Consider the following 27,929-nt stretch of genomic DNA (forward strand, 5'->3'; position numbering starts at 1 on the left):
AGTTATAATTTGTAAATTACAAAAAAAAAAAAAAAATATGGAGAACTTCAATAAAAGGAGGCAGGGAAGGGGAATTAAAAAATAAAAGATAGAACAGCAAATGACAAGGGCTTGGTAAAATTCAACAAACCAGTGTCAAATTAAAATGAACAACATAAAATGATGTATAAATTAATATACATTCTGAATAAATATTTATAAATCAAATATTGGTTGTGATTATAGAAATCAACAAAATTGTAACTGCAAACATAGATTTTTATGATAAACATAATCATTCTAATATGCATTTTTTATAATAGAAGAATATATACTTAGATAACAAACACTACACAGTAATAGAGATCATTTTAATATCAGTGAGAATAATTATCAAACAACTACTAGCATTACTATACTGAATCATTCAAAACGCTAAATTCAGATAGCTCATTAGAAATATTACTTGTTAACACATAACTCTTAAATATTTATTATTATTATTAGAGAATCTACAAATAGAACATACTAGGATTTTACTTCTTAAACTTAAAACATGCATCATGAATATTCTTAATCAATCATTCATACCCGAGCAAAATCAAAATGCGGTTCATAATGACCACCAATTCCATAGTTAACAACTTGTAATTCCTCAGCAGTTGATGTAGTTAAAGATGTTATGTCTTCAACTCTTTGACTAATTCTGGCAACAACTTCATCTTCATTTTCCTTCAACCAAGCTGACTTGCTGATCCGATAATTTGCCACTTCTAACTCTCCAGTTTTATAATTTTGAACAGTTGCACGTCTTAACTGAAAAAATAAATATATTAGCACAACAGTAATACAGAATAAAGTACGATAACAGATTTTTTTTTTTTTAAATTGAGTAAATAAATAATATTTTTTTTTTTATCAGTACATAATATAAAAAATAGATCTGATTAAAGTCCATAATAATTATTTAAATATAACACATGAAATAATGTTAAATTAAATACATTAAATATAAAAAAATACTACAAAAAAATTTCACAATTCATAAGCTGCTGTTGAAAATATTTTGAGCACATATTTTTATGTTCATGTAAATGTGATAAATCATTTTTTCTTGTTTGTTTTTTTAACTATCATTATTACTATTTGTACTCAAAAGTAATACAGTATTTTTTCTCTGAGTAAAACTGAGTGGCATGTGGAAAGTCCAGCTAACACCTTGGCAAATTATACTTGAACATACACGATAGTTTATTCATTGACTCAATTTCTATCTATCAACAGTCACTAAGCTTGCTTATAAAAAAAACCTCTGGTATATTCATAGTAGAACTTTATTGCTAATATTATAGTACATAAACATAGTTAATTGTAATTAGTATGTTAGCAGTATGTTAATTAAATTAATTTAAGGTGTGTTGGAAGGAAATATCTACGTAGAACTGATCTGGTGAAAATTTTTTTCAGAAACTGGTGAGAAGATTTCTCCATAGCACAGATTCAAAGATTCATCTAAAGAAACCACAAAACAATTCCATCTATATTGATGAAGCTGTCACTAACATTTCATTTTGAAACCCCCAGAAGTCTCCATGGCAGTTACACAGCAGTTAGTTATTTGCAAAGATTAGATCACTGTAAACTATACAAACTGTAGCTGAATCTCTACTGTCAATAAGGTGCAAGAACTAGGGTAGGACAAACCCCACTATACATTACATATTACATGAATGATTTTTTGATTCAGATGATATTTTTATCTTTTGATTATCTGTGCACCAGTATCATCAAATGTAAAATTATGAAAAAATTCACACATATAATTAAATGTATGATTGTTGTGATGTTTAAATGATATTTTAACAGGTTGCAATTGTGTATAATAACCTCACTCAATTTTAAGCTAGATCACCAATTCATTCATCTTTTTAGACAGTCTGGATCACTGACTAAAAAAATTAGAGGAAATTAGAGAGTAAACAATAAACAGGAACTGCATGCTTCAATGTTTGAAAATAGAAGCCCTTACTTACATTATATCTATGAGCTAATACTTAGTTTAAAAAAAATCAACTGTATTTTTCTGGTAGAACATTTATTTTAACGATAATTTGGGTATGTTGAAAAATACTGATTATATTATATTGCACATTTAATGGTCCAAACTTATTGTTGGCTTAAATGTAGGCTTTTTTTAATTTTTAGATGTTTATAAAGTAAATACACATATTCATCATTAGTTTAATTCAAATTACCAAAATACTATGAAACAGTATCACTTAATATGCAATTGTATGCACATCTAGCCAATCAATCAAATTGTATGCACATCAAGGCAATTTGCTAAGGTTGATTCTTCCATGCCTTAATTATTTTCTTTATTTGTGGTTGAATAAGTGTCTGGACTGCTTTGAAATATCTGATGCAGTGGATTTCACTACCAATTGTAGTGGTATACCAACTTTCAGGTATACGTCTGTGTTTTATATGTCAGTATTTACTAATTAAAATGTATTGCATGGTAATATAATTTTTTTTTTTTGTAGTTTGAATGCATCAGTTATTCTAGTTCTGAAAATGTTGAGACTATCAGTGTAGCAATGGTTGATGTACAAGTAATGCACATCATGTATTTTCTGTCACTAAATGTATTTTAGACTATTTTATGAAAACATATTGTCTATAACAGATTGAAGCTACCTTGCAGGTCCTGAGTAAGTAAAGTTTCATCACATCTTGTATTTAATCTATGTATTATCTCTTTTCTATTCTTTGTGATGATTTATTAGAATTTAAATATTTTTTAACAGTACAGAGGAATAATATAATCTTAAAAAGATTAATTTCTGTAAAATAATACTTACTTATGTATATACATATGTTACATTGTAACCAGATGCAGATTATCACTTTTTCATTTTACAACTTTTTATATTTAATTTTATATATTTTTATCAAATTAAAGTATATAAAATGTATATTTCACACTAAAGTAGTAGAAAAACATATTTTATAAATATTTATCACTACATCTGACATATTTATTAGTAAAAAAATCTAACTGTCCTCAATCTCATTAAGCATGTGGTTTTTTTTTTATCTGTTGCGTTTTTTAACGCTTCTGTTTATTTTATTATATAAAAATATAAACAGATAAAATATAGAGATACATTTTGATATTCTGCATACTCCTGTAAGCTAACTACAGTAATCAGTAGAATATCCATTGTATATTAATTATTATACATCTACAGTTATAGACAATATGTTTTCATAAAATAGTCTAAAATACATTTAGGGACAGAAAATACATGATGTGCATTACTTGTATATCAACCATTGCTACACTGATAGACTCAACATTTTCAGAACTAGAATAACTGATGCATTCAAACTACAAAAAAAATGTATATTACCATGCAATACATTTTAATTAGTAAATACTGACATATAAAACACAGACGTATATCTGAAAGTTGGTATACCACTACAATTGGTAGTGAAATCCACTGCATCAGATATTTCAAAGCAGTCCAGACACTTATTCAACCACAAATAAAGAAAATAATTAAGGCATGGAAATCTGTTTTCATGAAATAACAAAGTATGATCAAGTACTTCCTAGATTCACCACCAAGTTATATTGTAAATAAGAACCATCAACAAATAATGGTTAGGAAAAAGAACTGAGAAACCGATAGCATTAAAATGTTACTAGTTCCCTATCATTTAAAACTAAGAAAGAGAAAGAAGGGGTAAAGGATAAGTAAAGAGTGGATAGTGAGAAATGGCAACCTACTCATGGGAATAAAGGACACACAAACCCACCCAAAGGACAGCCTAAAGCTCCTTTCAAGTTGTCTTTACCCTCATGAGGTTCAGGAATTTTGAACCTCAGCAATTTTTGAAGATGGGAGACCAGCACATTACTAATTAATGATCTGTGTCGGTTAAATCTTTGAAGTAAAATGACTTTTCCTCCAGAAATTTCAGAGCCACCAAAAACAAGTTTAGACTTACAAAAGAAAAATGATTCTCATAATTGCGTGACATGTTTGAGTACTCAAGTGAACTATAAACTAGCGAGTCAGATCCCTGTTGGAAATTACAGAAGAACTAAGTCACAAACTTATTTAAATTATTTACTGTTAACTTTAACTAATAAAGACAAAAGATGATTTGTTTTTAATATTTCCTACAAGAATTCTGATCCCAAACAATAGTTACCATTGACTAAGTAAATAAACTAACTAAATTATACCTAATTTTAATGTACATCTCTATCATATGCAATATTACAGTTCAGTTCTAAAGAAAAAATTGTTTGTCCTATTGATAAAATAAGTAATTTTATCTTCTAAATAACAAACTCATGTTGAGATGGCACAATCATAAAACCAGCATGCTTTATAAAATTTTGTGTGAATTTTTCCCATATTTTGATTTCTGTTACACTTTCATTTTATTTTTTTTAAATTATGAGAAAAAATAAAACTAAAAAATAAATAAGACAAGAAAATACAATTATTTATATGTGCTCAGCTAATAAATATATACCGTATTTATTCAAGTACCCCTCTCACTTTTTTTCTTGGAATTACAGAGAAAAAATAAGGGTGCGAGGCTTACTTGAAACATAGCCTTTAGCCAGGATAATTTATGTAAAGTAAACATTTTCTTAGAAGTACCTAAATTCAATCACATAGTTACATTAGGCTTTTGTTTATCAATACCCGATGCCACTTATACAGAATACATCCTTAATTATTAACATCCTGCTCATATTATCGATAGGAACGAAGTTACAGTATTTTTATAAAACTTATTCATTCTGTATAGGCTGCATCCAGTTCTAATGACACTACAGTTACAGTATCAGTTACCCATCGTCGTCTTGTCTATTCACCATAGTCATTGTACTTTTTGTATATGAGGACGGTTACGTGCATTTTATCTGTTTAGTTTATCTTGTAAAGTTTAATACAGTGATTTATTTTAATTACAGCATTAAATGGAGTACAAAAGGACAGTGTCTACGATCTTTTACAGTAAATGAAAAACTGTGCGTTATAGAAGAGGCTGAAAAAATTGGAAATCGGGCGGCAGGAAGAAAATTTGATGTAGATGAAAGCTTGATTTGAGACTAGCGTAAGAAGAAACAACTTCTGGTGAAAGGCAATAGTAGTAACGGGGCTTTTCATGGCTTAAAAACAAAATACACAGACATAGAAAAAAAATTGTATGACTGTTATGGAAAAAAGGAAATGCGGTTATGCTGTCACAACAGAAATTTGTCAATCATATGCTCGTGAAATCGCTAAATCATTGAATAAAGTTGATTTTAAAGCAAACTGTAGGTGGAACAGCAAAACATGTATGCAAAAAAGCAAACACGAATTTTTCCACGAAATGATTTGTCAATAAGATGAAAGACGACCATTTCTCAACGACTTCCAGACGCTTATGAACAAAAAATATTACATTTTCACAAATACATAATAAATCTTAGAAAAGATAAGGCTATTTCCCTTCTCAAATAGGAAATGCTGATCAAACCCCCGTATATTTTGAAATGCCATCTGACAAATCCGTAAAGAAAAAAAGTGAAAAAAGTGTTACTATTCGCACTGGTGGTAATGAAAAACAAAGGTATAGAGTTGTGTTTTGCATTACTACTGATGGATAAAAATTACCTCCGTACATTGTTTTTAAAAGAAAAACTCTTCCTACCGTACAGGTAAATGGAGTTATTATCAGAGCACAGGAATCAGGTTGGATGGACGAAACCTTAATTTTAGATCGGATCAGGTGTGTATGGCAAAAGCGATCAGGAGATTTACTTAATAAAAAAAATCAGGTATGCTAGTAATGGATAGTTATCGAGGGCATACTACTGATAAAGTGAAATACATTTTAAAAAAGGGTATGACAGACCAAGTAATAATTCCAGGCGGATTGACATCTCTATTGCACAACCACAATATGTCTGCATTAATAAACCGTTCAAATCTGCATTAAAACAACTGTACAGTAAATGGATGGCTGATGAAAATTTCTTTCTCACGCCTAAAGGAAGAATCAAACGCCCAGATTTTAACCAGATTTGTGTTTGGATAAAAGATGCTTGTGAAGGTATTTCCACGGAATTAGTAAGGAAAACTTTTAAAAAATGAGAATATCTAATGAACTTGATGGTAGTGAAGACGATCACCTTTGGCAGAGCGATGTGGAAACTACCGGTAACTCTTCTACAGACATTGACAGTGATTAATTACAAATAAAATCCCATATTAAATCCCATATCCCTCGCCACCAAATTTGGTGGCGAGGGGTACTTGAATAAATACGGTATATGTAATTCTAATAAGGTATAAAAATTACATTTTTCTGTAACTTCTGTATAAAAACTATAAAATATTTTTGAAGAAAACTTTTTTCTTCCTTGTCTGTGATTTAATACCTTTAACAAATTGTTATTATACAAGTTGATGTATAAAATAACACTAGAATAATGCTAGAACTAAGCAAAATTAAGTAATCCAGTAGCAAAATTTCAATTTTTATTCACACAGCTACATTATATAGCACAGCTCTTAGCTATAACCAATGTAAAAAAATTGGGGATAAATTACTAAAATTTATTTGATAATCATGGTTTTACTAAAATAAGACACAGAGTTACAGGCAACATAAAAATTTATTAGAATAAAATTTTTTTATAAAAAAAAAGAAAAAACTTACACGAGGTTGGGCCATTCTTTTGATTACGTCTATTTCTTTATCTGACATAACATCTCTGTACAACAAAATTCTTGGTTTTAGATAAGCTTCTTCTTCCTTCAGGGGTGCTAATCTATTTAAAAAGTAAAATATTCCTAGATAACATTTATTACTAAATAGAGAGCATTGTAAAAAACTTAATTAAAATTAATATGCTTTAATAATACATATAATTTTACAGCCACTTAATTTCAGAACAGATTTTGATTACAACAGATAATTGACTATAAACAGTTGTTATTTTATATATATATATATATATATATATATATATATATATATATATATATATACACACACATTATATATATATATGTTATATACGTATAACATAATACAGGCTGTCCCATATAAAATGCAATCAACCATGTGCAATCATTGGTAGGTATTGAAATAATAAAAAGGCATGTGTAAATGTAAATGTAATGTTTATTATTACCATCCATTACCTTACATTTAGAGTAAATGTTGGAAGTGGCCGCCATCTTCTTGAATACAAGATTCGATTCTTTTTACAGCGTTTCTTGCAACTTTTTTCAAAGTTTGTGGCTGGATATTTAATACAGCTTGTTCAATATTGACTTTCAATCGTTCAAGTGTTCGTGGTTTGCCGCTGTAGGCTTTTTCTTTGAGGTAACCCCGTACAAAAAAATCTGCCGCAGTCAAATCTGGAGATCTTGGTGGCCACAAGCCTCGACCGATAACACGAATACCAAAGAATTCCTCAACGAGATCAGAAGTTGAACCTGCGTAGTGCGATGTCGCACCGTCATGTTGCAGCCGGCAGTGTCTGTCTTCCTCTTCCAAGAGTGCGATGAACTGAAGTAAAATATCCTGATATCGTTCTGCATTAATGGTGTACTCAAAAAAATAGGACCGATTCTTTTCTTCCGCGATATCACACAACACACGCCCAACTTCTGCGGGTGTAATTGTTTTTCTTGATAAACGTGGCGATTTTCAGCGCTCCAAAGTCTACTGTTTTGGCTGTTTACGTAGCCATCCGAATGAAACCGTGCTTCATCTGTGAAAAATAACGAATCCATAACATTAATTCCCTCGTGCAGAAATTGACGGAACCGTTGACAATATTATAGCCATTTTTTTTTTGTCGGGCTCAAGAAGTCGATGAACCGTTTGAATGCGATAAGGTCGTAATTGTAATTGTTTGGTCGCCCGATGAACAGTTGATTTAGACAAATTAATTTCAGCAGACAAGCGTCTGATCGATTAATTTGGCGAGGCGAGTAATCGGTCTTTGATTTCAGCGACTGTATCTGTATTCAATACTGACGCAGATCTTTTGTGTTCCTTGTTATTAACGGAACCGGTCTCTCTAAATTTTGCGACTAACCTTAATACTGATGCTTTGTTAGGAGCTGGTTTATCTGGGTACTTATGGCGAAACAAATCTTGCACTGCAACCACTGATTTCGTATTGAAGTACGACTCAACGATGAAAACACGTTCGTCTAGCGAAAACACCATCTTGTCTCTATCAATACACTGAACATTATGATTGCATTGTTGTTACTATCAGTAGTGTTCTACTGAGTCGCCGCAATGTTCAGATGTTGGACGAGTCCATTTCAGTAACGAGTAGGTGAGTAAACTTGACTTTTCAAAATTCATGGATGAGTGATTGATGGGTTGCGATTTATATGGGACATCCTGTATATACATTATATATATTATATCATAATGAATTGTCTGGTTGGTGAGATCAAGACTTTGTGGTGGCCATGATAACAGAGCGGGTGATGCTGGAGTACCACGGCCAATGCAACATCTTGGAAATGTTTCATTCAGAAATGCACTTTAAAACACACAGACAGATAGAAAAAAAATGTGCAGGTGCTTCATCCTGCTGCAACCATACTTGTTCCATGAGATCCTTCTTTTGAAGCTGTGGTATTAACCATTCCTCCAACATCTCTAAATAAGTTTGTACATTCACTGACCAGTCAATAAAATAAGAACCAAACAAATGACAGCTGTCATTTCAGCCCATATTATGACGTGCGATGGATTTCTTTCCAACTCTGTCACGTAATAAGGAATTTCTTTTGCCTAAAATAACACATTTCTGGCACACAAACTGCAATAGATTACATATTCATCAATAAAAAGCACCTTTCCATGGTTCACTGCAATGGCGAATTTTTATAATAAAGCCCGAGAGGATGCAGAGAGACATTCCATGTCTGCATCTGACAATTCACTGATGAACCTTGGACGAAATGGCCTAACTTTCAAGTCCTTTTTCATATGGTCTTGCATTGTCGTCCGCAGTATACGAATACATTTTATGAATTTATGGGTTGATTTCATTGGAAATTGTTCAATGGAAACTGCAACAGCAGCACATGTTTCTAACTGTGTTAACTATGGTCCACACCACAGCCTATCTTTAACACTGCCTAATTCAAACACATGTTTTTCCTAAGCCAACATTGTTGCTTTTTGTGGTGGTGGTGGTTTAATAAAACGTTGCCAAAACATATTGCTAATTAGCTTTATTGTTTGATTCGTACGTTGTCATTCATGAACCCATACATTTGTCACTAACTGCTCCTCAATGATGTAACTACTCATGTCAGTCATTTTAGCGGAACTGTCTTTTACACAGTGTGTGACATTGTAAAAATCTGTTGCCAACTGACTCCAATGAAAATACCATATGTTCTAAACACATATCCTAATTCATATCTTTTGTTAACATTAAGGGTATGGTGACTTCCAGGCCATTCTGTATATATTCCTATTCTGTAAATAATACTTTTTTTCACTATTTTTTCATACAATAGGGTCTTTTTAAATTTCAATTTTCTACAAAATAAAAAAGATTATGTAGAGCATAGAATGAAATAATTTTAAATTTCATATTTTCAACTTAAATATGATCACATTTTCAAAAAAAAGACCATACTTGAAGAATCTACTATAGGTATGTGATACATTATAAGAAATATTTTCTACTTACTTTAAAAATGGTAAATCTCTATGAACATATCTACATTTCAGTTTTGCCATAATTTCAGGTGGTGGTGATAGGCCATTGCGACATAACATTTCATAAATTTCTCTCTCAGGTAAATCATCAACTCTGCTTGTGACAACAACCTGTAAATACATAAAAAAAATAAAATTTCTTAACATTTCAATTTTGTTTTAATTTAGTATCAGTATCAAAACCTTAAATACGCTGTGCTCACAATTCAGCAATGAAATGTACAGAAAATTATAAGTTAAAAAAAGTGTAACCTTGGAAACTGAACCAAAGAGCAACTGATTTAGAACCCAGCCATTTATCTACACAGTGCAACAAGGTGTAACATAATTATGATTAACAAAAAAATGCATCAATGACAATTAATAATTAAGAATTCACCCGATTAGGCAGATGTGATTAGGCAATTAGTACTCCAAGTCTTTCTTTTGATAATTTTCCCCCAAATATGTTTTGCCTTTAAACTGAAGGGTTTTTTCTGGCGTCAGTTTAAAAAAAAGACTGGATTCATCGGTATTATAGATTTTTTGTTCGAGTAGCCTCTTTTAATTTTGGCCAAATGGTTTCTAGCCATTTTTCTGACACACCGGTTGAAACAGCTGTGCCTCCCCACTTATTCTTCCCTTAAAATATTGTCACTGTCACAATATTGTTATAGTGACAATGACGGAACCGTACAATATCGTGACAGGGATGGAACTGTTGCATTCAAGCTGAAGTTATTTCATATGGTTTACCAAAAATTTTCAGAAAAATTGTTCGCCTTAGTTTGCAATATAGGGCCGCTAATAGGGATATTACTAGTTCTCTGGTATTTAAACCATTTTAACAACGCTTGGTCGACATCATTATGTTGATTAGACCGTAATTTTTTTGATTTCCTAGAATTTGTTTCAACATTTTTCTTAATCTTTTCATGGTTTTTCCATATTACCGATATTGTCAAATGACCTACATCTAATTCTTGAGTAATGTCCTTATTAGTTTCACCATTCTTTAACTGCCAGATAATGTGTGCCTTTTCCTCTATCGTGAATGTTTTTCGTGAAGTCATAATTAAATCACTATTAAATGAATTACACCTAGGATACATAAAATAAAGTACTGTACCCGCATGATATGTTACGCTCACCGGAAAAGGTTAATAACAACTGAATGTGGCTGCCTCAGTTTATAACAATCTGGTACAGGAAGAAGATAAAAAGACAAGAACTATAGTACATATGTAAGAAAATGGAAAAGGTGAGTCATGTGAACTGTCAAAATATTTCTGTGGCTACAATGTAGATATACTACATTACTGACGAGCCACTTCTCTCTGTCATTATAACATTATAAGCAATAAAATGTTGCATTACAGTAGAAAAAATAAATCATAATAACAAATATGTTTAATAACCATAATAACCAACTGCTGTAATTATAGACAATGTACATACTGTATTTATGCATTAACAGCATACCAAACCAACCAAGAGACAAGTTTTTGGTCACTATATTCAATATGTCATTATATAAATGACATAACCATTATATAATGATGATGACATTATATATATATATATATATATATATATATATATATATAATGACATAAACAATACTTGCTGTCAAGTATTTTTTAATTCAAATTACAACATACACTTTGAAGCATTCTAAAGAAATCTGAAATAAGATCTTCTAATTTACAAGCAGAAGTGATAGAGAATGGATTAATGATGCTACCTGATATTGAACTTTATGATGAGGAAGCTGTAGAATTGATAGAAGGAGAAAAAATTGCCTGTTATCAAAAATTTAGAAGGAAAATAAAAATAGATAGCTTTGGCAATCAAGAGAAGATAGAGATTTTTTATACAACACAAAACAAATAAAATAAGTTTTTTATAAAATTTCTTTTTAAGTTATTGTTATTTACATAACTATATGTAATGTAGTTACATATATAAATTACATACACAAGGGTAAATCAAATGTACACAGAATTTTATTTATAAAAAAAAAAATTATTTATTGAAAAATAAAGGGGAAATACAATTTATTTTTCTACATACTTTCCTGCTTTAGTAATACATTTTTCCCAGCAAGAGGGAAGGTTTTTTATCGCGGCATCATAGAATGAAGCTGGTTACGTCAATAGCCAATTGTGCACAAATCCCTCCACACCCTCATCAACTGCAAATCGTTGCCCTCCTAGAGCTTCTTTCAGCGGCCCAAACAAATGAAAATTGCAAGGCAATAGGTCCAGGTTGTAGGGAGGATGATCAAGTTGAGTCCAGTGCATGTCTTCGTTTTGAGACCATTAAAGTTACAGTATGCAACCTGGTGTCGTGGAAGAGGATGGCCTATCGAATCAGTTGGTCTTGTCTTTTGTGGCGATATGCAGCCCTCTCCTCATTCAACAGCTCACAGTGGTAAGCAAGCAGCATTGATTGTGCGTCGCTCATGCAAAAAATCAATGAGGAAAATGTCCCGCCTGTTGAAAAAACCATTCCAGCTGACAGTCAAGTTTTGGCTTTCACTGGAGCTGCCTCCTCTTTCTCCAACCACTCCTTACTGGCTTGTTTTGACTGGGGAGTGTAGTGGTGGACCCATGTTTTGTTGGAGGTGATGATCTAACTCAAAAATGCATCACCTTCTTTCGCAAACCTTGCTGTAAGTCTCTGACAGGCCTCCAAACGTCTCAACTTCTAATCTGTAGTCAAAAGGCAAGGGACCCATCTGGCACACACTTTATGAGGTTGTTTGTGATGATCGCTTGACAGCTCCATAACTTATTTTGACCTGTTTTGCAATTTCGGTTACTCTCACCTGTCAATCGTCTTCAAGAATGTCTTGAACAGCGCGAATATTTTTGTCTGTAATGCTAGTCCAAGAATGGCGATCGTGTTCCTGATTTTCCACTTTTTCTCGTCCTTCCTTGAACTCTTTATGCCAGGACAATGTTTGTCGCTTGAACTTTCTCACGAGCAAGAAATTTTATAATTATGCATTGGGCAGTGGAGGAGTGCACCTGTTGCTCCGACATTGTGGGCGTTATTGATGAATTGGTTGGGAGTGTGGAATGGCCGGCTCTCCCCACTCCTAATGACCCCACCCAAGCGTACTAGAAGTGTGGGCCCACACTTCTAGTATGCTTGAGAAAATAGTCGCTAAGGAAAAAAAATTCTGTTTTTATTTGATTTACCCTCGTATAAGTACATAGTTATTTGCATGACTTTTAAACAGTAAATATTTTCAATTTTATAAAATTGTACAATATACTAAAATATTTAGTTTAATGAAACAACAAAAGGCTTTTCTAAAATTACACGTTGTGGCCCAATGAAAAATTAGAACAGCACATGTTTTGTCTTACGGGGAAATAAAGTATTAAATTTAATACAAAAGAATAACAAAAATTACTTAAATCAATAAATTAAATATACTGTTTTTTTTAATCAAAATTTGCATATTGTCTAAATGATTACTACTAAAAAACAGAATCAAAAATCATTTAAAAAAATTATTAACTAAATTATTTATATTATTTAATAATCAATATCAGAGAATTTTTAAAGATTTTCAACATTCTGGTAACACTGATTTTAAGGTTTTCCCATGCTTCTCTTTCTAACCACATACTTTTCCTACTACTGGTTATCTGAAATGCTACTAACTTCCATGCATACATACACCAACACACAAAAACCTATTACATATTATACAGATTTTAATGTTATTATTATTTAAACATGAAAACCTGTATAATATTATCATCTGATTATTATTTTTTTACTCAAAATCCATGTTACGTAGTCTAAAGACACTTCCCCTCTATAACTGTATTAAATCATTATATTATTATTTATAATATTTCTGTTGAAAATGACTGGTTATTTTAACAGTGCTATCATTCGTATTTTTTAGCAGAAAATGACATGGAGCAACATCATTTGCAATAAAATTATCATATACATAATAAAAGTATGGCAAAAATAAAAGTATACAGGCACTTTAATATAAAACATGAACTTAGAACTAGCCAAATATCACAGAATCGCTTTTAAATCAACCAAATTTTAAAAATTATTATTAGATCTACTTTATAATTAACCCACTGAGTTGGTCTAGTGGTGAACGCGTCTTCTCAAATCAGCTGATTTGGAAGTCGAGAGTTCCACCGTTCAAGTCCTAGTAAAGCCAGTTATTTTTACACGGATTTGAATACTAGATCGTGGATACCAGTGTTCTTTGCTGGTTGGGTTTCAATTAACCACACATCTCAGGAATGGTCGAACTGAGAATGTACAAGACTACACTTCATTTACTCATACATATCATCCTCATTCATCCTCTGAAGTATTATCTGAACGGTAATTAACGGAGGCTAAACAGGAAAAAGAAAGGAAAGATCTACTTTACAAATAATCACTAAGTGTGACTTGATGCAAGTGACCTAAAACATATAAACAAAACAGAAGAGAATATATAGCCTAATCATTTATGGGTATATATATTTATGGCCCGCACTGACAGCAGTGCGGGCATGATGGTGGCTGGCAGAGCTTTTTCCTCTCCCTATGGAAAGAAAAAAAAAATAGAAAGAAAAATCATTTTCTGTTACAAACAACTTCTTTAAAATGTAATCATAATATTGACTAATAGTTACGTATCAGAAGCATAAAAGTTATTTTAAGTTTTTATAACAAGGCCATGGCAATATAAAAATAAGCAAAACATAGAAATTATTTATAACCTGTATTCTAAATTTATAAATGAGAAGATTTTTAAATTTTATTTTACAACTTTTTAGTTTATTCAACTGATAAATGTTTTGGGTTATCTATTTTTATTGAAGAAATAAATATCAATTCAAATATTTTTCTTGTAAAGGTATTATAATAATAAAGCTACACCTTCTATTTATTAAGCATAAAAGCAATAGTGAGGCTATTTTTGAGCAGCATTATAGCTTGTAAGTCTGAGAACTGAATAGAGTTCAGCTCAATTTCTTTATTATTAAATATTTTATTTAATAATATTCTCAAAAGTCTGTTTCTACTTCTTTCAGTAATAAATAAACAAAACTAGCATGATGGCAAATGAAATAAACATGTAAAAAGAAAAGAACTTCAATAAAAATGACAAATTTAAATATTGTAACATATCAGTCAGAAAGTCTGTGCATTAAATAATAGTTACAAGGCAACTTCCTTCCACATTACGAGAATATAAGAATGGCAAAAGAGGAAGATGCACCTTTGCATCAGGCAGATTAAGAAATTTAATCAATTTCTGTATATGGTAGAATATTTTTTAATCTTGTTACCTCTGGTTCAAGGGTTTCTGTATTATCAGATTTTTCAATGGCAGCCTGATAAAATACTTTATTTCCAAGGGCTCTCTGATGACTTGGCACAATAGTTAATAATTCATCAGTCATCTGTAAAGCTCTTCTTACATTTCCTGCAAACAGAAAAAACAATTTAATTTTATTTCTCAAATTTGGCCGTAAAAAAGAGTTAGAACAAACACACTGCATTTCATGGAATCAAAGTAAACCATAGCATGAAATCCTATATTACTATGGAAGTTAAATTCATATTGGAAATATTTTCATTTCATTTTTTGAAAGTTAATACCAGAACATTTAACTTTATAAACGTTATTACCAGAACATTTAATTTTATAAATTACAAGACAAATAAATACATTTTTAATAAATTGTAAGTGTATATAAAGATTAGTGAGAAAAGTCGAATTAACATACTGCTGAAAGAAATAACCATAACGATCAAAATAATCAACTAAAATATGTATATAAGTTTACTTCATATAGTTAAAAACAGGATCATAATCTAAGAAAATGGTAACATCTTACCCTATTAGATAACCAATAACCAGACAAGTGTCTGGTTATAACCTTATGAAATGCAAGTTTTCATAACTGTGAATCTAAATATTCTCAAAATACATAGCAGATTTATTTATTTAAAACTGCTTCAGGAAAATTATAAATATAACATTTAAAAAAATATTAAAATTAGCTAATGATTAGAAAAGAAAATTATGCTTGAATATTTTTTCACCTTTTTTTTTTTCAGCATTAAAAACTGAATTTGGTGACTGTGAAAACCACTACCGTTTCAAAAAAAAAGGTGTGTTCAACACATAACGAGAATTTTTGTTTTTTGGAAAGAATTATTCATCTACATTAATGTTATCCCCTTCAAAAGAGTCCCCCATTAGATATTATACACTTACCACTTTATACACCAGCACTTTTTCCAATTCTCGAAACACTTCTGGAACTTGATCTTTGGAAGTGTTTAGCTCTTTCAGCTATTTACTTTTAATCTCATCTATGCTTGTAAAACAACGGCCCTTTAAAGTTCTCTTTATTTTTGGGAATAGAAAAAAGTCACACAGGGCCATGTCTGGCGAACCGTGTAATGATACCCAAGCCGCCGTGGCTTGGGTATCATTACAGTGTTGTTTTTGGCTAAAAATTTATGAACAAGTAATGAAGTGTGAACAGATGCATTACCATGGTGCAAAAGCCATGAATTGCTTCACCACAAATCTGGGCATTTTTTCAGATAGCTTCATGCAAACGGCATTGAACTTGTAGGTAATACTCCTTATTGATTGTTTGACCTTGTGGCAAGAACTCATGAAGCACTATGCCATTAAAATCAAAGAACACGGTGAGCATAACTTTCACATTTGACCATACTTGCCAAGCTTTTCTCAGTCTTGGTGATTCAGAATGCCTCTACTGGGATGACTGAGCCTTAGTTTCAACATCATATCCATAAACCCATGTTTCATCACCTGTTATGACACATTTCAGTAGTTCTGCATCGTTGTTGAATGCATTTAGCGGCTCCTGAGCAACCTCCATATTCACCACTGTTTTTGTTCAAAATTCAACAATTTTGGAACAAATTTTGCTGTTACATGTTTCATACCCAAAACATCTGAAAAAATTTCATGGCATGAGCCAATTGATATCCCAACATCATCAAAAACTTCTTTGATTGTGATTCGGCGATTATTCATAATCATTTCTTTCACTTTTTCCACATTTTCATCGGTTGTTGATGTGCTGAGGTGTCTGGGGCACTTGTCATCTTCAACGTCTTCACGACCTTCTTAGAAACACTTATACCACTCGTAAACCCTTGCTTTGCTCATAGCAGACTCAGCAAAAGCAATATTAAACATTTTTAAAAGATTGCTAAACATTAATCCATTCTTATAGCAAAATTGAATGCAAATTCTCTGATCCATTATTTACACAAATAAAAAATCACAGATTGTACCAAAACACGTGTTATCCTTTTGACAGCTGACAACAGACTAAACATTTAATATGGCTAAAAATAAACAGATACTTTTCAGACTTGTTTACCAATACAACAACAAAAAAATCCCAAGAATCGGACTAATACAATCCCCGAAACTTCAAAATTCTTGTTACTTTTTGAACACATCTTGTACATTGTTTTATCAATCTTTACATCAAGTAGGACCTTCTAAATAGAAAACAAAATATTAACTTGCTTCAAAGAAAAACAAACTGTGAAAGTAAACTACAGCATATCTAGATTTTACAAGATTTACCACATCCTTGGGCAATAACTTTAACTGTCTCTTACAGTTCTACTTTAAATATTCTTTATCTTTAAACTTTAAAACTTTTAAGTGCAGTTTTTATCAAAAAGCAGATTTATACTAAATTTAAAATTAAATTTTATATTTTACAACTTTAATTAATAGGTACAGGTTTTCATTTAGAAAAAACAGGTACATACCTATAATTGGACATCAGTCTTTTGTTAAAATAAATAAATAAATGTTTATTTATTAATTCATTTATAGATTTACTTTTATAATAGCGAATATTGAAAAACAAAATTTCAACCAACAAAATACAAAAATAACTAGATATATATAAACATTAAATACACAATAAATAAACAGTCTGGTAAACATACAGTATAAATACTTCAGAATAATGTACACAAGCCAGTGGTATAGACAGTGTTACTTCTAATCACCTGTCTTGTGATGCTACAAGAACATGTTACCTTAATTCTGATTTCAATTTCTATTTTATCAGATTACAGTGATTGTTGAGTTCTTTATTGGTAATGCTTCATAATTAGCAAACTGAGGCTGACCAAAATTATCTAATATATAATAGCTTGTTCCCTGACCTACATTCACATCTGACAGAACAGATCTGTATTTTGGTTTACAAAAAATAATTTCAACTTTTGAGCTCATGTTGTAGACTAGAAATCAGACATGCTGCTTTTGAAGAAAATGGGTAAAATAATAAAAAATTATCTTGAAATATAATAGAGGGCCCAAAAATTGGGATATCTAAAAATAAAAAAACATTCAGCTCAATTTATAACCCACATTGTAAATAGGAATACAGATTCATAATTTTAAGCCAAGATCAAATGACAGGAAAGTATGGACTGGGAAAATGAAATTAATGTGAAGAAAGGCTTAGAGTTTTCCAAAGGAAAATAAATAACACTCATTTAATGAATCCTTGGTTTTATGAGGGCAGTTTGGAAAATTTGTAGCCTGAGACAAAGATACCACTAGTAAGTCCAAATGGTGATTTGTAGTTAATGTAATATCCATAAGGTGGCATATAAACAGTTTCCAACATGTCTTTTCAGTTATTTAATTGTTGTGATTAAGAGGCAGTAGATGAGTGATGTTTTGTCCAAAATGGATAAAATTGAAATTTGAGCAGTAATAAAATATTTTGTTGTGAAAAGTTTAAACCTAACAAATATAAAAAAGCAGTTAGATTCAACGTTAAATAAATTTTCTCTGTCATTTTCGACAGTAAAAAGTGGGTAGCTAAATTCATACAAGGTTGAACCTCCATCTTTGATGATGAGCGTTCAGGATGCCCTGCAACCACAATGACCAATGAAAATATCACAAAAATCCACAATGCGGTATTAAAAGATCAACAATTGAAGATATTCAAGCTTGCAAAAATTTCACTAGATCGTACTCAACATCTTAAATGAGCATTTGGGTATGAGAAAGCTATCAGCGCGATGGGTTCCGCGTTTGTTAATGGTTGACCAGAAATGCACTTGAATAAACATTTCTCAGCATCCTTTGGACATGTTCAACTGTAATTCAACTGAATTTTTGCAACATTTCATTACTGTTGATGAAATGTGGATTCATTATTAAAGCCCTGAGACAAAGCAACAGTCCAAATCGTGGGTCGAAACTATTAGAAGTGTTCCAAAGAAGGCAAAAAGTATTCGATCAGCGAGAAAAGTCATGGCCACTGTTTTTTGGGATGATCGTGGTGTGGTGCTCATAGACTATCTGGAAAAACAAAAAACCACCAGAGAATATTACGCAGCATTGTTGGAGGAATTGAAGAAGGCCGTTAAGACCAAACGTCCACATTTGGGCAAGAAAAAAGTGCTTTTACACCATGACAATGCAGCCGTACACACGTCTTCTGTTGTTGCTGCTAAAATTCAGGAACTGTGTTTCGAATTGCTTCCACATGCACCATATTCGCCAGATTAACTTCAAGTGATTAGTTCCTGTTCCCAAATTTGAAGAAATGGTATGATGGGTGAAGATTTGCCCCAAATAACAAAGTCATAGCTGAGACAAATGCAGAGCTTGAGAAATCATACTTTACTGAAGGAATAAATAAGCTGGAAAAGCAATGGACTAAGTGTATTACTTAAAAAGGTGACTATGTTAAAAAATTAAAAAAAAGTTACTGACAGCAGAAATAGAACTATCAATGAAATGAATTTGATTTGAGCTAAAAGAGCAAAGAATGTAAGTAAATAAATGAATCTTTTTTTTTAACCTCCAGGACCACTGTTAGGTATTGCTTCAGAGGATGAGATGAATGATTTTGTAGCTTGTGTGAAATGCCATGCCTGACTGGGATTAGAACCCGGGAACTCCCGATGAAAGGCTGAGATGCTACCACTGACAAGACAAAATTCAAATGAACTTTGGCTGAATATGAGAGTAAAACCACAAAGAACAAAAACTTTTTCTAAATTAAGGCTGGAACATTAAAAGAGGCTATAGGTTACCAAGTAGATGCCTGAAAAAAGTATTAAAGAAAGTACAAAAATAAGAAGGATGAAGAAGATAAGAAATTTAACATCAAACTGAAAATAAATTAAGAAGAGTAACACAACTGCAAAGGAGAAATAGCTAGCACATTGAATGCACAGACATGTAGAAAAAAGGACAACATGGACTTATGTACAAAAAAACGAAGTAAAATGGACAAATGGAGGAAGAATACAGGCACTAAAGAAATTGTCTGAATATAAGCCAAATAGTTAGACAAAAAGGAAAGAATGTTAAAAATACAGATGGAATGTTTGGAAGTTTCCCATAGATTCTAACAAATTACATTTCATATTTGCACTAGTCTAAGAGAAACCTAACAAAATAGGGTTCAAGTTGGACCAGTAGCCAAACCTACGAGGCTCAGCTGATAAATTTTGCATATTACACGGAGTATAGCTGACAAGCTACACGGAGACAAAAGGTACTATCTAGTTGGGGGTGGCAGCACATGATAGCTAAAATCCCCCTCTACAACCCTGCGATACTGTGTTGAAATCGGTTTACCATTTTTCAGTAGCAGTTAAAATGGAGTCGAGTATGGCCAATATGTCACACGGTTAAAACAGCATGCAGCGATCAAATTTTTAACAGCAGAATATGTGAATCATACGAATATTTTTCATTGTTTAAAAGTGGTTTACAGCAATGAAACTGTTGACAGGAGTACTGTGAGTAGTTGGGCATTGAAATTTTGAAACGGGAAGCTGGTAAAGCAGCAATTGAGGATGCACCTCACAGCTAATGACCAGCTTCTGTGACTGACGAGAAACATTGAAAGGCGAACGATTTGCTTCAAAGTGACTGGGGAATCACCCAGCAACACATCGCTATTCAGTTTGCCATATCTAAGGAACAAGTAGGCCATATTACCGAGCAATTGGGTTACCATAAAATCTACGCATGATGGGTATCTCACAAACTCTTTGATGGCTCTCTGCATGATGAAGTTTGAATCTATTCCGCATCCACATACTTGCTGGATTTGACTCCGTGTAACTTCCACTTCTTCCCTCATCTCAAGAGGGATTTCAAAGGTAATCATTACACCACCGATGATGAGGTGAAGGAAGCTGTGGCCACTTGGATCCAAGAAAGACCACCAGAATTTCACAGTGATGGAATGCAAAAACTTGTCACAGGTTGGGAAAAGTGTATCAGTGTAAACGGGGATTATATTGACAAATAAATACTGCATTTTGTAGTTAAGGTATTGTACTTTTATTCATTTTATATTTCATCCCAATATCTCTTTTCATTCCCATACCATGCATATATGTGCAAAATTTATCAGCCAAGCCTTGTAGATGTTGAATAAACAATAAAAGATATGAAAAATTGTGGAAATAGATAATCTGCCAGTTGATGTAATTAAATATCTTAATGAAGAAGGATTACAAGGTATATTAAAACTGTATAATATGATCTACAACAATGGGTTTGCCCAGAAAAACTTCTTAAAACAATCACGATTCCAATCCCCGAAAATCAAGGAGCAGAAGAGTGTTGAAGTTTCATCTGTGGATTCTAAACAAAAGACTGAGTAAAATAATGTTACAAATGATTTACAGAGGAACAATATAGATTCAAACAGAGAGAAGGTGCAAGCGATGTGATTGGGCTTATTCAAACTATTCTTGATAGATGAACAGAATGAACAAAAGAGGTAAGAACATAATTTGTAGATATGGAAAAAGCACTTGATCCTATGTAATTAAGCTATTAATTGAGAAAATAAGCCAATGAATATCTATACAAAAAAGAGAAAGAATTCAACCAGTAAAACAGTACAAATACTTGGTATACAATGTTGAAAGTAGATTATAAAAGTGAAAATGAAATATAAACAAGATTGGTAATTTTAAGAAAATTTGCAGAATAAAAAAAATATAGTTTAATTTATTTTTTAAATCAAATTTTTTAAGGGAAAAAGTTACTTCTATCATATGTAATTTTATTTTTTTATAAACTGCTCAAGAAAATAAATTGTATGTTGAAATTTTTACTTTTTTTTTTTGTCTTCAGTCATTTGACTGGTTTGATGCAGCTCTCCAAGATTACCTATCTAGTGCTAGTCGTTTCATTTCAGTATACCCTCTACATCCTACATCCCTAACAATTTGTTTTACGTATTCCAAACGTGGCCTGCCTACACAATTTTTTCCTTCTACCTGTCCTTCCAATATTAAAGCGATTATTCCAGGATGCCTTAGTATGTGGCCTATAAGTCTGTCTCTTCTTTTAACTATATTTTTCCAAATGCTTCTTTCTTCATCTATTTACCGCAATACCTCTTCATTTGTCACTTTATCCACCCGTCTGATTTTTAACATTCTCCTATAGCACCGCATTTCAAAAGCTTCTAATCTTTACTTCTCAGATACTCAGATCGTCCGTATTTGAACCCTAACTTTTTTAAAAAGCTGAACATTTTATTCCAGTCTACGTTATCGAATGCCTTTTCTAGGTCTATATACGCCAAGTATGTCGGTTTGTTTTTCTTTAATCTTCCTTCTACTATTAATCTGAGGCCTAAAATTGCTTCCCTTGTCCCTATACTTTTCCTGAAACCAAATTGGTCTTCTTCTAACACTTCTTCCACTCTCCTCTCAATTCTTCTGTATAGAATTCTAGTTAAGATTTTTGATGCGCGACTAGTTAAACTAATTGTTCTGTATTCTTCACATTTATCTGCCACTGCTTTCTTTGGTATCATGATTATAACACTTTTTTTGAAGTCTGACGGAAATTCCCCTTTTTCATAATATTACACACCAGTTTGTATAATCTATCAATTGCTTCCTCACCTGCACTGCGCAGTAATTCTACAGGTATTCCGTCTATTCCAGGAGCCTTTCTGCCATTTAAATCGTTTAATGCTCTCTTAAAATAAAAATCTCGCTTACTAAAAATAAAAAGTAAAAACTAAGTAAAATTTAAAAGATTCAAATTATTTTATACAACAAAGAAATAAATTAAATTGGTTAAGAAATAAATGAATTAATGTAACAATGGGTAACAAACAAAATTCCAGTTTTTATTTGTTACAAAAATGTTAATAGATTATTGTACGTATGTTAATGCTTACAGTATTTTTGATGCCGATTTCAAATATATAAAAAGTTTCTTTCTATCACGCATAATTTTTTTGCAATTTCCATCTTTTATTGTAAAAAAAAAAAAAGCATTGTAACGGTACTAAAACAATATTATACATAGAATTTCTACTAGCTTAAATCTGATTCTTTTGGAATTTCTTTTGTAGTTTGTTGCAGGTACATCAGTCTTGAGGTTCCAGCAGTGGTCACTCAGCATTCTTGGGTTCCATTTTCCCAGGTAGTGTGCTTCCATCGTGGATATTTTCTGATGAAAGACTTCTCCATATTTGTTACACACAGCTCCAACCAAGACTGGTAGGGAAAAAATCCAGATGAGGCTCTAAGTGTTCTTTGGTGAGATATTACATCCAAGTATAGTTTTTAAGAAGCTCCATTTCTTTGTAATTATCTGCCTCATGGTTTCCAAGGAAGTTGTTTACAACCTTTTTAAAAAATTTCCACTCCACAACCTCACAGTCATTCAAACTGTTTTCAAATTCAATATCATTCATTAGTTTTCTTATTTGCAGTCCAACAATTATACCTCGCTTTATCTTACCATGACTTATATTTCAGGTTTTACTGGTGCTGGACTCGCAACATTCTTCTCTCCTATAGTCAATGTTTCTCTTTTTGGCCACCCTTTTTTAACAAAATGATTCTTCCTCTTTGCTGTCCCATTCACACAAGAAGCGACAAAATTAATATTACCAAGTGGTAAACCAAGTATCAGTGTTATCACTTTCAGGTTTCTCCATATATATGCCGCAAATGTTCCTCAGACTGAATCAAATTCAATATAAGTTTTATATTTTAATATGACTCTTTACGTGAGCTGCACGAGCTGAAAATATTAATGGGACATTATTTTCAACATGAAGAAAGGCTGTTTTCAAACTATGACTTAGTCTACAAAAAGATGCTATTCATCGGGTGGTGCATATATCCTAAAGCTACTACAGAAATCATCATTGGAGCAAAGTTTCTTCTTTCTTGTACTGGAAGAAGAAACATTCAAATTTACACTGTTAGTCATGGAAAGCACTTATTTTAATATTGTGTTGTAAAAGATTCCATCCTTTCAGTTGTGATGCAAGAATTTCTTTTTTATTTTGGATAAATTTAGATCACGAATGAGATCATTTAATTCTGATTGTGATTCAATATTTAAATTTTTGAAAAAGCCTGGGTGCCTCCTTTATTCATCATTTGATAAATCTTCACAACATTCAACATCAACAACTTCATCTTTGTCTAAATCCCAAGTTTTTGGTAGTACTGGAATTGGAAACTATGAACTGTGAGAGATCTTACAGCAGGAGGATCTTGTAGATATTATAGCAGGGGGAATATCAGGATAATTATCAGTATGTCTAGTCTCAGCTATTATCCCTGATATTTTCATTATACAAAAGTAACAGTCCATGAAGTGTTCCCTTGATTCTCTGCAAACCACTGGAACTGCAAATGCCATATGAAGAAATCCATTCTACTAACCAGTCAACAGCTTTATATGTGAATTGCAGAAAATATGAGGAGCTTTACTTTACATCCAAAACATAGTTCATATGAATTTTTAACAGAGATATATTTCTCCTCTGAGACTTTAATATTACCTCACCATAAATGTAGCATAAACTGTCTGGATGTTTAATGAGAACTGCATGGCATCTTTATTTAAAAAATCTTTCATTGCAATACACTCACAAACACATATTACAAAAATTTAAACACTTTACATACACATTACTATAGTATATAAAATGACTTTACAGAAAAAAATAAATCACAAATAGGTACGAAAAGTAGCAGCACCACTAAATGTTATGCATGACTGATTTAGTTGAGATTTTTCTTAACCAGCATGATGCATTGTTTATTACTTATAGTATTAGATCCAGCACCAAATCACCAAAACAAAATTCATGTATGCTGCACAATGTGTGAAAGTCATATTGCACAGAATACATGATTTACATAATTATGTAAATTAAATATAATTTACATAATAAATTATAATTAATTATTTTAATTATATTTAAAAGAATATAACTTGAATCATATGTGAATCACTTCTAATTGTTTTAATTACTGTGTAAATAATAATAATACTTATTTTTCATAGCTATTTATCAACTCAAATAAATTATAGTTTATTAATAAATAAAATATACTGTACCTGCTGGAAAACTGGAAAATACGAAGGGTAATTACAAAAAATTTGAGCCACAGAGGGAAATTTTGACTTCATATTCGTAATCAGTGCCCAAAAATACATAAGATTCAATAAATACTGACTGTATAACATAGTCATTGTTGACCAGTGTAATAAATGGATTATTGTTATACAGAGGAAAACAGTAATGGCTTATAAATAAATAATATAGTAAGATAGCTGTAAATATCTAATTTATGAGAATAAACTGAAAAATTTTTTTTTCCTCCTAAACATTATAATGAATCCAAATAAATTTAGAGTTTACAAAATGATGGCAGTTTTCAATTATTCTTTTTTACATTCTTAAAAATTAACTGACGGACATGTTAAGGCTACATGTAGCTGCATATGATAGGTATATAAAAACAATTAGGAGAATAATCTGAAAATGCAAAAATCTCTACTGGAATACAGAAATTTTAATAAAATTCATTAATATTAAATAAAATTAATTTAAATAAATATTAACAAACCTTGCATATAAGTTGAATAAGCAAGATATTCTAATATTTCCCATCTTTCAACAGATGTTGCATTTTTTTCTTTGTCATGTCTCTGTAAAGCTTCTGTCATCCATAATACTGTATGATAAAAATCTTGGTTATTATATGATTGTCTTCCAAGTTCAAAACAGTCTTCAGCTGTAACCCACAAGAAAAATAATTATTAAACTGTTAAACTAAATGAAAAAAATTATTATTTTAAGACAAATTAAACCAAATTTTAAAAACAATGTGGTTTTTTACATATATCAAAATGTTTGCAGTTATGCCATAGATAATTTAAACCTATAAAGAGAACTTCTGTTACACTTTTCTGATTCCACCAAAAGTTATTGGTGGCTTCTTTAAAAAGGCAAATTTCTAGGTGGATCAAGAAGTGGATTAAATTTCAACTGTCTACTCATTTTTCATAATGGTCTAACAAACACAAGTATATTTCATACTATTCAAGACTGTTGATTGAAGGCCAATTTTTAGGTTGCAAATGTTAGTATATTTGTAGTCTGTGAAGTGTTTAGTGAATTCTGACTACTTGGTAATGTATATTGCTTTTGGAAGAATACAATACTTTATTTTGTATACATAACAAAAAATACTTGGTATAAATAAATAATAAATAAATAAATACTTGGTACCAGTTTATTTTGGATACTCTTACAGCATTCTGGACACATTTGTAAATGATTTTTTTGCTAGTTGATTATTATAATAATTACTTTGTTCATTTACATAATTTTTTTAAAAATGTAAAATGTTATATATACGAAAAACTATACGTTTTTTATAAGACTTTCTTGTAACATGGGTATATTAATTAATCTTCAACACATAGTACTGAATACTAAGAGTTTATTTGAGTTTAGGCAGTTTGAGATATGAATAAATGTGTTGTTTTGAATGACTTTCTATAAATCTTGAAACTGTATATTTTTCGTCTATTTTGTGTTTTTATGAAGGAGTCTAAAGGGAGGTATATAATAACTGTCTTCATATTGAGATTTTTAGTTCATTTGAAAATACATTTTTCAATTTTAAGTAAAGAACTCTCACAAAGGTCTACAGACTGCTTACATCATTATCTTTCTCTACTCTGCATAAATTCAACACAAAAATTTTCCTACAAAAATCATTTCTCACTCAATTTAGACAAAGGATACTACCTTCAAAATAGATTATGAATGAAATAGAGGTGTAGATATTTTATAATCAGTACAATTTTTACATTAGGTTGATGCACATTATACTTTTCTGTAGAAATCAGAAAAGTAGACTGGTTTTCTCCTCACCACATTCCATCTCATCTTATTGCTTCATCCCGTTTAGTACTATTGTATCAAGAAATTGTAAATAAAGATTAAAAAAATGGTAAGAAATGTTCACAATGTTACTTTGGTGTAGTATGATGAAGTTATTATCTACAAATTATACTTACGTATTAGTTAATTGGCAAATTGTGCAACTGTAAGTATATACATTGTGAATGTAGAAGAAATCCTGACCAGATACTGGAAATAAATCAATCTTACATACAGGGCATCAAGTTGTGTATAACTACTATGTATTGCAAAACAAAGTTACTCTGTATAGTGAAAAAATTTAATAATTTAATATTTCCAAAACATATACTTCCAGAAATGTATTCTGTCTCAATTTTTTTTTAAAGAATACTGAGAATTTCTTCTTTTTTTTAGAACACATATGAGAATATTTCTCAAGATCAACTCTTCTGTGTAGTGGTTTTAAGACCTATCCCCAATATTTATTCTTGCACAAAGCCCAAACTTATATGTTTTTAATAATCTTTCACTTATACTAGACAGGTATCAGACAGGTAGACAGTTTGGTATAAAATCCCAAACTGCCCTTTCTACATTTAGGTACAATTTATACCTAAATGTACTAGTTACTATCTGAACTGTTTTCTCCAGCAGCCACCAAAATTATTTCCTGTGAGTTGAAATATTTATCACAAGAGCCCATTATCTATACTATCTTTACCTATTACCTTGTAAAAATGAGTAATTAGATTTTATATGACCAGACAACCATTATGAATATAACAATTTTTTACATTTACATATTCTTCTAGGACAATGTTTTTTTAATAGATGAATAAAAACCATAATAAATCAATTAGTTTTGCTATAATCAGACTGCACATTTATTACAAGTAAAATAGGTTAATTCACACATGAGCA

At 31.2% G+C, this 27,929-nt stretch overlaps 1 protein-coding gene across 5 annotated transcripts in view; it reads right to left on the reverse strand.

Moving 5' to 3' along the window:
- PH4alphaEFB (prolyl 4-hydroxylase subunit alpha-1) overlaps positions 1 to 27,929 on the reverse strand; it is a 264,715-nt gene that overhangs the window by 17,040 nt on the left and 219,746 nt on the right. For all 5 annotated transcript variants that reach the window (XM_075355113.1, XM_075355030.1, XM_075354963.1 and 2 more), the window contains exons 5-9: positions 25,702 to 25,869; positions 15,081 to 15,217; positions 9,743 to 9,882; positions 6,721 to 6,832; positions 571 to 795 (exon numbers count right to left, since the gene is read on the reverse strand). In XM_075355113.1, coding sequence (XP_075211228.1) covers positions 571 to 795; positions 6,721 to 6,832; positions 9,743 to 9,882; positions 15,081 to 15,217; positions 25,702 to 25,869 — 782 coding nt within the window. The remainder of the gene's footprint in view (positions 1 to 570; positions 796 to 6,720; positions 6,833 to 9,742; positions 9,883 to 15,080; positions 15,218 to 25,701; positions 25,870 to 27,929) is intronic.

Source organism: Lycorma delicatula, chromosome 1 (genome assembly GCF_047948215.1).
Source record: "Lycorma delicatula isolate Av1 chromosome 1, ASM4794821v1, whole genome shotgun sequence".
In the NCBI taxonomy this organism is placed as follows: Eukaryota; Metazoa; Arthropoda; class Insecta; order Hemiptera; family Fulgoridae; genus Lycorma; species Lycorma delicatula.